Source organism: Batrachochytrium dendrobatidis (genome assembly GCF_000203795.2).
Source record: "Batrachochytrium dendrobatidis JAM81 unplaced genomic scaffold BATDEscaffold_9, whole genome shotgun sequence".
Taxonomy (NCBI): domain Eukaryota; kingdom Fungi; phylum Chytridiomycota; class Chytridiomycetes; order Rhizophydiales; genus Batrachochytrium; species Batrachochytrium dendrobatidis.
The window spans coordinates 638,009-650,942 of NW_006281107.1; the positions used below are offsets into that span (position 1 = coordinate 638,009).

The 12,934-nt window shown below is 39.4% G+C and overlaps 5 protein-coding genes across 5 annotated transcripts; 3 read left to right on the forward strand and 2 right to left on the reverse strand.

Moving 5' to 3' along the window:
• Positions 1-3: 3 nt before the first annotated feature.
• BATDEDRAFT_37184 (uncharacterized protein) lies at positions 4-2,181 on the reverse strand. The gene is made up of 8 exons (XM_006680380.1): positions 2,151-2,181; positions 1,340-1,832; positions 1,162-1,256; positions 855-1,048; positions 721-782; positions 534-651; positions 248-436; positions 4-192 (listed from the first exon to the last, which is right to left on the reverse strand). The coding sequence occupies exons 1-8, from the start codon at positions 2,167-2,169 to the stop codon at positions 31-33; spliced, it is 1,332 nt and encodes a 443-aa protein (XP_006680443.1). The 5' UTR covers positions 2,170-2,181; the 3' UTR covers positions 4-30.
• Positions 2,182-2,432: 251 nt separating this feature from the next.
• BATDEDRAFT_35551 (DNA-directed RNA polymerase I subunit RPA49) lies at positions 2,433-4,388 on the forward strand. The gene is made up of 8 exons (XM_006680351.1): positions 2,433-2,504; positions 2,596-2,770; positions 2,852-2,975; positions 3,072-3,424; positions 3,496-3,568; positions 3,670-3,824; positions 3,948-4,073; positions 4,150-4,388. Exons 1-8 carry the CDS (start codon positions 2,444-2,446, stop codon positions 4,274-4,276), a joined length of 1,194 nt encoding a protein of 397 aa, XP_006680414.1. The 5' UTR covers positions 2,433-2,443; the 3' UTR covers positions 4,277-4,388.
• Positions 4,389-4,510: 122 nt separating this feature from the next.
• BATDEDRAFT_26274 (uncharacterized protein) lies at positions 4,511-5,743 on the reverse strand (the record flags this gene model as incomplete). The annotated part of the gene is made up of 3 exons (XM_006680285.1): positions 4,511-4,811; positions 5,123-5,317; positions 5,397-5,743. The coding sequence occupies 3 exons, from the start codon at positions 5,741-5,743 to the stop codon at positions 4,511-4,513; spliced, it is 843 nt and encodes a 280-aa protein (XP_006680348.1).
• A 737-nt stretch (positions 5,744-6,480) lies between these two features.
• On the forward strand, positions 6,481-9,364 carry BATDEDRAFT_12619 (uncharacterized protein; the record flags this gene model as incomplete). The annotated part of the gene is made up of 12 exons (XM_006680187.1): positions 6,481-6,843; positions 6,920-6,941; positions 7,005-7,069; positions 7,138-7,312; positions 7,397-7,480; positions 7,568-7,662; positions 7,744-7,966; positions 8,074-8,202; positions 8,239-8,395; positions 8,484-8,703; positions 8,776-8,929; positions 9,009-9,364. Coding segments are annotated over 12 exons (2,043 nt in total), but the record flags the coding sequence as incomplete, so codon positions are not given.
• Positions 9,365-10,054: 690 nt separating this feature from the next.
• On the forward strand, positions 10,055-12,544 carry BATDEDRAFT_20161 (uncharacterized protein). The gene is made up of 6 exons (XM_006680227.1): positions 10,055-10,094; positions 10,329-10,433; positions 10,510-11,312; positions 11,406-11,560; positions 11,654-11,875; positions 11,995-12,544. The coding sequence occupies exons 1-6, from the start codon at positions 10,061-10,063 to the stop codon at positions 12,518-12,520; spliced, it is 1,845 nt and encodes a 614-aa protein (XP_006680290.1). The 5' UTR covers positions 10,055-10,060; the 3' UTR covers positions 12,521-12,544.
• Positions 12,545-12,934: the final 390 nt, after the last annotated feature.

The window sequence follows — 12,934 nt, forward strand, 5'->3', positions numbered from 1 at the left end:
AGTGTCGAGATTTGTAACGAATGGATTTATTTAATGAATGCGCTTCTCAACCGAGCTGCCCATTTCTTCGTACTGCTCTTTGGAAATCCACAGCTGATGAAAGCTGCCTAGTGATGCCATGATGGATCCACCAATCCAAGGACCAAATTTCCGCTCTGTCGATCCGCCTGCAGCATGTACCTTGATACGAACCTAAACATACTAATTAGAACCTTGTAAAATAAAGCTGCTACTTTAAATAACATACCTCGGGAACACCATGATGTAATTCTGAATACAGTCGATCAGCAAATCCAGGTAACAACGTGTTGGCTCCTGTAAGCACTACGCTGTTGTAAAAATTGCTACGTAAATCATTGTCGCACTCGCCTATACTGGAATGAATCAGCTGGGGAATAGTCGCTGTATTGGTCTCGGTAGACATTGCGTTGGGATTCTAGGCAGTTGTTGTTAAGCAAAACATTAATGATCCAATAATGCGCTATTGAATTGACATGTTGTTGCGGTTTTATGGTGTCAGCAACAGGTATTACCTTGATAACATATCCGGGCTGAAAAAGACCTTCAACGCACCTGAAGCGATCAACACCAAAGGATCGGTTGAAACCGTTTGGAAATTCAAAATTCTTTGGTGGACGTCTCTTTAGCACTCTTAAAAGTTTGAGGATTAATAGTTGAATTGAGATCTACGATAAAGCAAGCCAATAAGTAGTCATTTACTTTTCATCAAACTGCGTTTCGGAAACTTGTAAAATGGTTTCTTTAAATTCTTGGAGCAAGCACTAAGTAAATAAATATAGGTTTTAAAAGGTGTTCAAGCATGCAACCAAGTTTATGGATGTGTATTCAATTACCTCCATGCCAAAATCATGATAGCTTGGAGTGGTGTTGGGGCGATTGGCAGCAACAAAGTTGGCTGGTGTACCGGAAACCACTGCCATTTTACTTTCGACTAGATATTGGGGAATTAAATTGATACCAATCGATTCAAGATGTAGTTTAATTTGCTCAGATACAAAATCTCCTCCTAATGGAGCTCTTTGAATGCCTGTAAATACCCATGTTTTTGTGCACAAGATAGCACGCCAAAATGTTGGAGACAGATTAGATTGCATACCATATCTATATCACAATCGACATATTCAATAGTATCAAGCCTACCCTTTTTCAAAACGTAGCCATCGTGCACAGGAACAACACTTGTCGATGATGAGCCTGAATCCACCACCAATGCAGACGACTTTCCAGCAGCAAAACTATACAATATATCAAGATTCAATACTACAGAACACTGTATAAATCTGGGTAGTCATACCAAATCAATACAATCATCGCTTACGCTGAAAGAACAGCGCTTCGCCCAAGATAAAACCCAGGAACATTATACTTTTCAAAAGCTAGCTCGCATAGTTTTTCTCGTTTTTCGCGAGGATTCCATGATGACTCGCAAAACATCAATGGGTGCTCAGTAGAATCAGCACATAGCACAGTCGAATAAGTATGATCAAAAATAGCCTCGAGTGCATCCCAATCGCTTACAACACCGTCTTCCAAAGGAGTTTTGACATGAAAGTTCTCTCGCCACTTGTAAATCTGTGAATCCCCTACCAAGTATTTTTTCTTTGGTTGGGATTTAGACGGTTGGCTGGCTTGCTTATCCGAGGTCGAGTCTACATCCACATCCATTGGCGTGAGAGATGCTTCTTTGTTGCCAGAATCGGTGTGAACATGACCTACAAATGACGAGAATACACCCTTTGGGGAATCTTCTCCTGCATAGCCAACCTTTGTCAGCCGTGATCCAATATCGAATACGAGCGCAGATACTTCGTCTGTTATTGATAGATTATATAATTCAAAAGTGGCCGTGAAGATAATGCACACCACATTTACAATATGATCAGCACATTATATCTTGATGAAAAATAGATTAAACAGTATCATGTTGATGCACTAGCTCTTCAGATATAGAATGAATAGGATATGTTATGAGCTCGAGTAAATGCCCACTTGGATTGAGTTGAAGTAAATCCAGTGACGATGCAAGAGGAGTTGACATTTGATTGGCTTTAGCACACATACACACATGCCGAGATAGTGTTTATCTATTCAACATATAACCCGTAGTATAGCACGCTGTAGAAACTCACCTCCACCAAATACAACCATTATTCAATATTCTGCCAACTTCAAGTGTTGGAATCGGTATTTTGGTGTGATTTCATTTGCAGTCCAGTCCCCAAATGACAGTCACGTGAATATGCCATGAACAGACAACAGCACGATCGTCAGATTACAAGTACTTGCAAGTCTCATCTGTTCATGACTGGATACCTGCGAGCTAATCGTAACACTTTATCTGACATGTGACTTGATGTCTTGATTAAAAAATAACAAATTTTTACAATTTAATCGTCAATTCGTTAAAGTCGATTAAAAATTAATGGAAAACAAGAGTTACAAACTCAAGGCAGAGCGAGGCTCTGCTAGTCAGGTCTACCTCGGTATATTCTATATATGTTGAGAAATTGTATTTGACAAGTTGATTGGTTCCATTGTTCATACTGGATATTTCGTTTTTGTTGTAATCTCTAGCTACGTTTCCCACTCCTCCAAGCAACATCGATTCACTTCAGTTTGATATCTATGGCAAACCAGTTTCTGAAAATGATGATACCATCAACAGAATTGCCACAAAAAAACGTCGTTTGGCTGTTGCTGAAACCGCAATAATGGAGTACGTTGGTGAACCGTCTACAGTCAATTGCAAGTAAGTGATCATGTCTACTATTACGGCTGATACACTAGTAGTTTTCAAGAGTGCATGTTTTAATCATTTCGGTGCCTGTAGCTACATTGTCGGCATTTTGGACAAGGCTTCGGGTGTCATGTCATTGCATGATGCTAGTCCGTTGACCATGACATCGATCGTCAAGTCACAAAAGCAGATTTCTTCAAAACTAATTGGTGAAAAAGTATGAATTTATCCTTGATGATCTACACCAGCAAACCTTTTAAACTTGCTGATCTTTCAACTGTCCTGACTCATCCCATATATATTGTTGTTTTAGAATACTGCTGCACGGAATAAGCTTGGTCAGACATTTGGTAGCAAAAAACGTAAAAAGAACATTCAAGACCTTGAGCTAAACAAGGTGGATGTCACTGGACTTGAAAATGTGGCCTCGGCAATTACAAATAAGATTCAAGAAACTTCAAAAGTTCTTCCATCTCGGGAAATGATCACTTCCACTATGTTTGCCGATAGAAATATTCCTCCCTGCCACATGGACGCTGAAACGCCTGACAAGGTTTACAGGCTCGAGGATCTTGCTCCTACCCAAATCATGAATACTATAGACATCAAACTAGTATGGAAGGCTCGTTTAGAGGAAGAGATTGTCAAACAGGTTCAAGGCTACAAGTAAGCATTCAGTGACTGTCGACTATCATGCAATACTTGCAATCTAAAGTCACTTTTGTCGTGGTATTTAGAATGACTAGCTGGATCTTAAAATGTTTGATTACTACAGTACAGGAGCAAAAACATAAAAGTCATGCTAAGCTGGTATGGTGATGGAATTGGTTTATTGCGTTGATTCTAATTATTTTTGCATTGATTTTAATCTTTTTGTCAATGTATCTGGCAATGAATTCACTTGAATTTAGCTTGTTTTCGTGTCCATGCTTATGAAGCTCTACTGTGCCAAGCCTTTTGAACTTAGTAAAGGCGTTTTGAAATTAACGAATGGAAATCAAATTGTTGCTGACCATGTCACATCCATCTTTACTGAATGGCAAGAAGATGAGGCTGGAAATAAAAGGTAAATTCATCATGATGCATGCCTTGAACCAGTCTGCCTGTCATGTAGATCATTCATTGGTTTTGATTCAAGACATTGCCTTTTATTCACGCCATCAACTTTACCATTGCTATTACAATTTAGATTGTGCATTTCGAATATGCTCAAAGACAAGTTGCTTGCATATATCTTGGCAATCACACTACACATTAACAACTTTACCGTCAATATTGACAAGTTTTCGTCTGATCTGCTTATTAGTCCACTCAAGTAAGTGTCTCGCTTTAACTATTTTCCAGTTTATACAGTTTTGCCTAATGACAGATGTTGTTGGCTGATTACTTAGGGCTACAACGATTGCAAAAGAAATGGGATGCCAAATTAAAGCTATACGGCCTGTTGACAGTGTTAGACTTACAGTGAAACACGCTGTTTTGGTACTGCCTTTGTCATTCCATACACGTCGGCGATAAGCGTAATTTCTGCTACAGAGCATGACTTACTTTGTAGCAGATGCAGAGTTTTGAAGATACAAGACAGTACATTCATGAAATAGTGATGCTTAAATAAACGAGTTTCTTATTCAAATAACTGGCGTCGATTTAGGACAAGTTTGGTTGCTAGTTTAGAAAAATATAATTATAGTAACTACAGCCTACTAATGCTATGAAGCAACACTACCAAAATTGGATTTCAGCCAGATCGAGTCAAGATGACAACCATGCTTGAAATATGGCATATGATTTAGCTTCCTCGTCCATTTCACAAGACCGTCCTGGAAAGGCAACAGCACAAAACAAAGGCGTTTTTTCCCCTGGTGCATACATGCATTGCTTATTAATTAAAAATAGTCCAGCAGCTATAGAGTCAAGTTCTGCTTGAGCTACGAGCAGCTTTAGATTGTCGGGCGTGCATTCTTTGGTCTGGAGAGGCAGTATACATCGTTGATTTGCTTTGGTTCTACGACCTACATCTACTTCAGAGATCTTTGAATGTAACCAATATTGTCTAAAGGATTATTTTAATGAATAGGCTGAAATGATGGAAATCAAATACATAGATCTGGTGGTGATAACACATTGAATAGTCAATTTACCTAAACTCTGTATCACATTCATGCACAGGATTCCCATTCCAGGTCAGAATATCCAGTGCATAATAGGTTTGAGTTGGTTGATGATAAATGCAGTCCAAGATACATGGCTTGTTGTATTTTGGTGTTCTGTTGGTCAATCCGTATAAATTTTCCAGTAGATAATATCAATTAGCTTTCAACATCTTGCTGCAGCAATCTATCCAATTGAATTCTGGTAACATACATGGTTGCATACGATCCTCCAGGTAAGCAAGATAAAAAAGACTCAATTTTCTGGCCATGGGCTCTTCTGCTGATTGTTTTCCCACGAGAAGATATGATCAAACATCGCTCTCCTTGAGGAAAAACCATGGCCAACCACCCACTAGTAAAATCTAAAGGAATCTCCATTAAAGGTTCTGGTAACATGACCATGAGTCTATTGTTATACATGTCAGTAGTCACACCACAGACAATAGTTGAGTATGGACCAACATGATGATGACAGCAAGTCTTACTGATGTTCAACCGTTTGAGCAGTAACATTGGATCCAGATTGAAGCGATCCAATAGTCAGATTAGGATCTGTAATTTCCATTGCATCCACATATTGCGATTGTGGTTGCACCAATGCTTGATAGTTTGCTGATACATCAAATTCCACAGAATCAACCTCAGCATCAATCTTCAAAAGCTTTTCGGTTAGTTTTCTAGCAGCATCGACTTGTTGCAACCGTCGCTTCTTTTGGAATTCGAGTGCTCTTTGGCGTCGTACATCTTGACTGAGCGATGGTTGGAATTTGTATTGAGATATTCTATGAGTAGATACGTTTGGAATGTGCGTGGTAGCAGACGAATCCGACATTTCAATGACTTGTCAAGTCAATATTTTTCAAGTCAGAAATATTTATATTCACGTGATCATCTGTTCGGACAATTGCAATACAAATTGTCCGAAACTTAAATTTCAATTGCCATCAACTTGATATTGCATAAACAGCAGTTTCTTGGGATCTGATTGAGTTGATTACAGTGTTGATTTGAATTCAAGGGTTTGTATTGTACTGAAACACAATGGAAGTAGACGAAGGTGATGTTTACATGGACAACCATGAAGACTGTGACGATGGTGACTACAGTGATGAAAACTATAGTAAAGCGACACTGGCTTCAAAACGACTACGGCAACTTCCATCCGGGAACAAACTCACAACTAGAAGTGGCCAATATGACGTTGATGGTGCATCACAGAGGATATCTGTCGTCAGTTTTGGGATCAAAGGCACTGGTGCATCCACAGTCACATTTGGTCTTGCTAGAAGAAAGAAGCTGTACAAAGGAACCAAGGAATTGGGTCGTTTGACTACTGGTAGAAAGTTGGGGTTGTTGTCCAGGTCAGATAACAGTTGCAATCTGGGATATGTATCAACCATGTGTGTGTTCCCTCAAGCCCCACTTCCATTGCGAACCATTGACCAGGATGCCATTCAAGCCATGATTGTCAAACCATTCAAGGCAAGAGCTTGAATACTGTCATTATGAAAATTTTCATGCATTTCATTAATCCTTGTTTTATGCTTTACGGGCTTTAAATTGCTGCTATATCAGGTTCCAACTCTAGCTAAATCTACCAAGAATTTTGGAAGTGGTGTGCGTTCTGGCACTACTTTGGGTGTTCGACGCAAGACAAATATACTATCTGGACCATTGCATGATCCTACAGAGCCAGATGCAGTTATACTGTACGAACCAAAAGTTATTTTATCCGAAGCCGCCAAATTGGAAGCACTCAAATCTACTGCTATTGGAGGAAAAGGTCCTGTCGGTGAGGTGCACGTTGTTGTCGATCCACTTTTGGGTCGTGTTTTACGACCTCATCAGATTGAAGGTGTTCAGTTTCTTTACAATTGCACCACCGGAGAGCAAGTCGCTGGCGCTTTTGGTTGTATCATGGCAGATGAAATGGTGAGTTTGTTAAAGTCTTTAAAGTGATTTATTTGTATTGACAGTGGTTTAAAATTCTCTCGGTTTGCTTGCACAGGGTCTTGGAAAAACGCTTCAATGTAAGTGTATAATACGACTTTAAATCAATGGTTGTATTTGTTGTACTAAACATCTACAATTAGGCATTGCTCTACTTTGGACTCTTTTAAGACAATCACCTATACCAGGAAAGCCGTGGATTGAAAAGGTATACTTTATTTTGTAACCTGGCTCAAGCTTGAAATTTACGATTGTGCCAACAAAATGAATACATAGGCAATCATTGCATGTCCGTCTAGTCTTGTCAAGAATTGGGCCAACGAATTAAAAAAATGGCTTGGAGAAAACAGAGTTCGTCCATACTCGTGTGACAACAAAGGAACAAAGGAGCAAACTACCAAGGACATTGAGCAGTTTGTAGCTGCAAAGGGTCGTGGAGTAGTCAATCCAGGTACGTTGTTACGCTTGAATACCTTGTAGTGATGTGGCTTTGTGTTCAAATCGCTAATCTCATATTGACACATGCTTTAATTAGTATTGATTGTTTCTTATGAAACATTGCGTATTTACACTCCAATTTTGGTCAAGACAGAAATTGGTTTACTTTTGTGTGACGAAGGTACCGTATTCCCATGAGACTTTAAATTGCTTTTCATTGACGGTCCAACACTATTCTCATTTGTGACTTATTTAATGGCACATCTAGGACATCGGCTCAAAAATGGCGACTCTCTTACTTATACTTCACTTAACCAGCTTAAAGCCAAACGTCGTGTTATTCTTTCAGGAACTCCCATTCAAGTATGTATTGTTTTGTCACCATGTCGAGTAAATATATTTCTACCAAGTAATTCTCATTTATATTCAATATTTCCAAATTAGAATGATTTGACCGAATACTTTAGTTTGCTCAGTTTTGCTATTCCTGATGTGCTTGGCTCTGAAGCTGATTTTCGAAAAAAATTTGAGCTGCCTATTTTGAGAGGTCGTGATGCTGATGCATCTGACAAGGATCGAAAAACCAGTGAGGAGAGACTAGGCGAGCTGCTCACTACTGCAAACAAATTCATTATTCGTCGTACGGCTGAGTTGCTTACCAAGTATTGTATGTATCTTGATGTTTTGGAGTCATCTCAATAATCGCATTGTATTGCCTAAGCTCGAATTCTTACCTTGCATCATTTGACAACACGCCCAAAACCAAATTTTTAGTGCCAGTCAAGTATGAGTATGTTGTGTTTTGCAAATTATCAGAGATGCAAGCCACTATATATCGTCATTTTTCCAAGCAAGAAATGAACAAGCTTGCTGCCAAAGAACGAGGCGAGAAACCAGAAAAAGGTGGAAAAAAGGGTGGAGGATCTAGTTCGCTGCAAGCCATTACAACTCTCAAGAAGCTTGTAAATCATCCTATTCTTCTTAATAGAGATGACATGGAAGACAGCTGGATTCCAAAAGAATTTAGTTTCAAAGAATGCCAACCAGAATACTCTGGAAAAATGTATTTGCTAGAACGGATGCTTTGCCAGATGCAGTATGTGACAGGCTTGATTTGTCCTTATTGATACTCATGCCATTCAACTGTAGTTTTGAAAGCGTAGACTAATATTTTGAATATCTAGTGCCCAATCCTCGGATAAAATTGTGCTGATTTCCAACTACACTCAAACGTTGGATGCGATCGAGAAAATGTGCAGGGTTAGGAAATGGCAGCTTTGTCGATTGGATGGTACCATGACCATTCAAAAACGACAAAAGCTTGTAGATCGATTCAATGACCCTACTCAACCTGAATTCATCTTTTTGCTTTCGAGTAAAGCTGGTGGTTGTGGGATCAATTTGGTAGGTCAAGATATAAACTGGCTTACATGTGTGATTCAAATACGAGTTAAATAACATGCTTGCATGATCTAGATTGGTGCCAATCGTCTTATTCTTACAGATCCAGACTGGAACCCAGCCAATGACGCCCAAGCTCTTGCTCGTGTTTGGCGTGATGGCCAGACCAAAGTATGCTTTATTTATCGGTTTATTGCCACTGGCACCATTGAAGAGAAGATTTTTCAAAGTAAGTGACCATGTACCAAGAGTTAAGATGACTACATTTTGGCATTTATTTCAAAACTCATTTTCAATTTATAATCTAGGACAAGCACACAAACAGTCACTGTCATCGTGTGTAGTGGACGAAGAGCAAGATGTGGAACGACACTTTTCTTTAGAAGCACTAAGACAGCTGTTCCAGTACAATGATCAAACAATGAGTGATACGCATGATGCGTTTAAATGCAAGCGATGTCGCGGAGGAAAGCAGATGATCAAACCTCCAGAGGGTGTCATTAATACAGGAGCAACGGCAGCCGACACGAGCACATGGAATCATTACAGTGGTCTTGAACTGAACAAAGTCTATGATCACTTGCTACGTGAGCAAGGACTTTCTACTGGCGTGCTTACATATGTGTTTCAGAACAAGGTAAGACTAGTACGATTTGACCTGTAATCTCCAGCTACTAACTTATTCCAATGCATATAGTCTCATGATAAGCAGGAAGCAAAAGCTATAAAATAAAGATTTGATAAAGCATCAACACTGTTATAAATAAATCATGATTGAATCACTTCAGTTTGAGTCGCATCTCGACGCGCATTTCTTTCCTCAAAAAACATCAAACTCGTTAGCATCTGTAATCATGTCCACTTCTCCATCTAGTGCATACTCCAAGGCATCTGCAGAGATGGTCAAGGATACTGCTAGGTAGGTGTTGTCTGTTTTGGAAGTAGCTGTTGCTTGGCTATAACTGCATTTGGCTGAGGCTTGAAGCGCAATGATGGATTCGACCCTTGAGCCTGCAAGTTTACTAATGGACGCCGCTAATTCTTGAACCAATGCATTGAGGTTTCTGCATTATTCCATGTATACAATACTCTTCATGAGTGTGTTCTGGCCATCTGCTGAAATGTATTTCCAGTATATATGCTAGATACCATTCATAAATGCAGGCTTGTTGAGTCTAGTATGGCAGGATATTGTCCATGCATTCTTGCTAGTGTTCTAGTGAGCACTTTAGCATTGCCATATGCTTTCCTTGATACTCGACATTAGTCTCTATCAATGCTTGAGTCATATCAAAATTAACTCGATACTTTGTAAACTGTCATGGTTTATCTAATCATGTTTCCGTGATACTCCAGGGTCATGGACCGTGACTGGGAGTCTATCCAAAAAAAAAGTGAGTCGTATTTAGTTTGGCCAATCTATATGCATGACCAAGTATGCTGTTGAATATTTTCAAACTATATTTTAAAGAAACTTGTTAATTGGTGATGGAAACATTGGTTTCTGTCCAACAATGGAATATTGAGATTTCTAATTGCATTTCATCAATTTTTGCAATTTTCTTGCTACATCAATCCAACTCGACATGTTTGTGCTTTTTTAATTATGCACCTGCGTTCCCCATCAGCCTTTACCAACTGGATCAACAGTCAGCTTAAACAGCGTGAGATCCCACCTATTGTTGATCTTGATACCGATCTGTCCAATGGTGAAAATCTGATTCAGCTTCTTGGTGAGTGTTGCTTTTATAATTAAAACTGCTTGATATGCTATTTTGTTATTTGAACATGGTCTAATGTTGTATTCAGAGATTATTGGTGACGAGAGTCTGGGCAGATACACTAAAAACCCGAAGCTTCGACTTCAAAAGATTGAAAACATGAATACGGCGCTCAGCTTTATCAAGAAGCGTGGCGTCATGCTCACCAACATTGGGTCTGAAGACATTGTCGACTCCAACCCAAAACTGATTCTTGGTCTGATCTGGACCATCATTTTACGATTTTCTATTTCCCAGATCAGTGAAGAAGGACTGACTGCAAAAGAAGGCTTGTTGCTGTGGTGTCAACGTCGCACGACCCCTTATGCTGCCGATTTCCATATCAAGGACTTTACATTTAGCTGGCAGGATGGTCTTTCCTTATGTGCTCTTATTCACCGACATCGTCCGGATCTTATCAACTACTGGGCGTTGGATAAGAAACAAAAACATGCCAACACTCAGCTTGCCTTTGATATCGCTGAACGGCATCTTGGCATCCCCAAATTATTTGCTGTTGAAGATATTGTTGATGTGATCAAACCCGATGAGCGTTCTGTCATGACTTATGTTGCTCAATACTTTCACGCCTTTTCAGCTCTTGACAGGTTTGGTGTTGCTGGTCGTCGTGTTGGTCAGCTTGGACAGGTGCTTCACCAAGCATGGGAAATGCAAAATGATTATGAACGTCGTGTTTGTGAGCTGATTGCTTTAGTTGGTGCTATTCAGTCTACCTGGGGCAATGCCAATTTTTCTGGCTATCCTGATGCTCGCCGTCAGTTGATTGAATTTGAAACATACAAGGGTACTACAAAGAGAGGCTGGATTACTGAGCGTCGTGAATTGGACAGTGTAATATTAACTTTCAGTTTTGTTTAGCATAGAGTATTTGTAGATTGGATTTACAAGTTGCTGAGTTCTTGTTTAATTTTGAATATCATTTAGCTTCTTGGAAATATTCAGACTAAACTCAAAACATATAATCTCAGACCTTATACCCCTCCTGCTGGTTACACTCTTGCAGACATTGATCGTCACTGGAATCAGCTTGTAACTGCTGAGGCTACTCGCAAGCGTGCCATTACTCATTATATTCGCGAGTAAGTGTTTTATGTATATGATTTGTACAGTTTGTCATGTTTAACTGGCATACTTAACCCTGGCAATACTTTTCATTTTTCCAATTGAATTAGGTCCAAGGATCAGCTTCGTCAAGAATATGCAACATTGGCCAACTCGCTGCAAGATTCTCTGAATGTGATTTCACATCAGCTTGCTTCTTTGCAGGGAGATCTTGAGCAGCAGCTTGATGTGACCAAGACTCTGTTGGGACAACTTGAGCCGGTTGCGCAGTCACTTGTTCAGATCAAGCAGTTGAATGATGCTCTTGTTGAAGCCAATATTGACGACAATGAGTATGTGGATTTGAAAAACTATTTTCGATTTTCAACCAGTGACACTAATGGCTATTTAATCAATTGCGTTTTTGTACTGACCGAACCCAATGTTTTGCATTTTAATCAATCGGTAATAGGTATACCATTTATACCGTTGAAGATTTATCGTTTGACTATGGTCTGCTTACCCAGTCTCTGAACAAAAAGCATGCCTTTATTGAGAACCAGATGGTGGCACGCACCAAAACCAATTTTACTCCTGAGCAACTTGAAGAGTACTCTGAGACCTTTAAGCACTTTGACAAAGATAACTCCAACACTCTTAAGCTGGAAGAATTCAAAGCTGCACTTCAGTCAGAAGGTACAACATTTGCAGATACCGAGTTTGAAAAAACGTTTCTTGAAGTTTCGCAAGGTACAGATGAAGTCTCGTTTGAGCAATTTATTGAATACATGCGTAACCTATCGGAAGACAAGACGACGCCCGAGCAGCTGCTTGAATCGTTCCGCACTCTTGCTATTGACAAACCATTTGTGACTGAGGCAGATCTGTACAAGGGGGCGATTCCACCGGCCATTGTCGAGTATCTGAAGACCGTGCTGTCGCGCAAGGAGGAAGGTTATGATTTCAATTCGTTTGTTTCGGGAGTTTTTGGAAACTAAATAAAATACTTTGGTTTTGAGAGCATGAATTGGTTATAAATGGTGAGTGAAGTAGATTACCACTGTTGTATTCAAGTAAAATGGAACATGAAGTGATCAGCAATCTCATACAATGGTGAATACCATGAGAATTAAACTATTATTTTGTAAACTCTTTTGATTAAACTAGAGCGTGATGATGAGTATAAAACATCAAGTCAATATCTGGATTAGAATGAATTGAATGAATTGAATGGTTTTATAATATCGAGTTTCAATCCAAACTATAATGTTTTTAAAGAATTAAAAAGTTATTTCAACTCAAAATATTGACCGTCAAATCAGAAAACTTGAATACGGCTGTACAAACAAAACTGGCTATTCGTCACGTGTATCAGCCAGTTAACAGCCTGAACTCGCAGATCACTTCGTTTT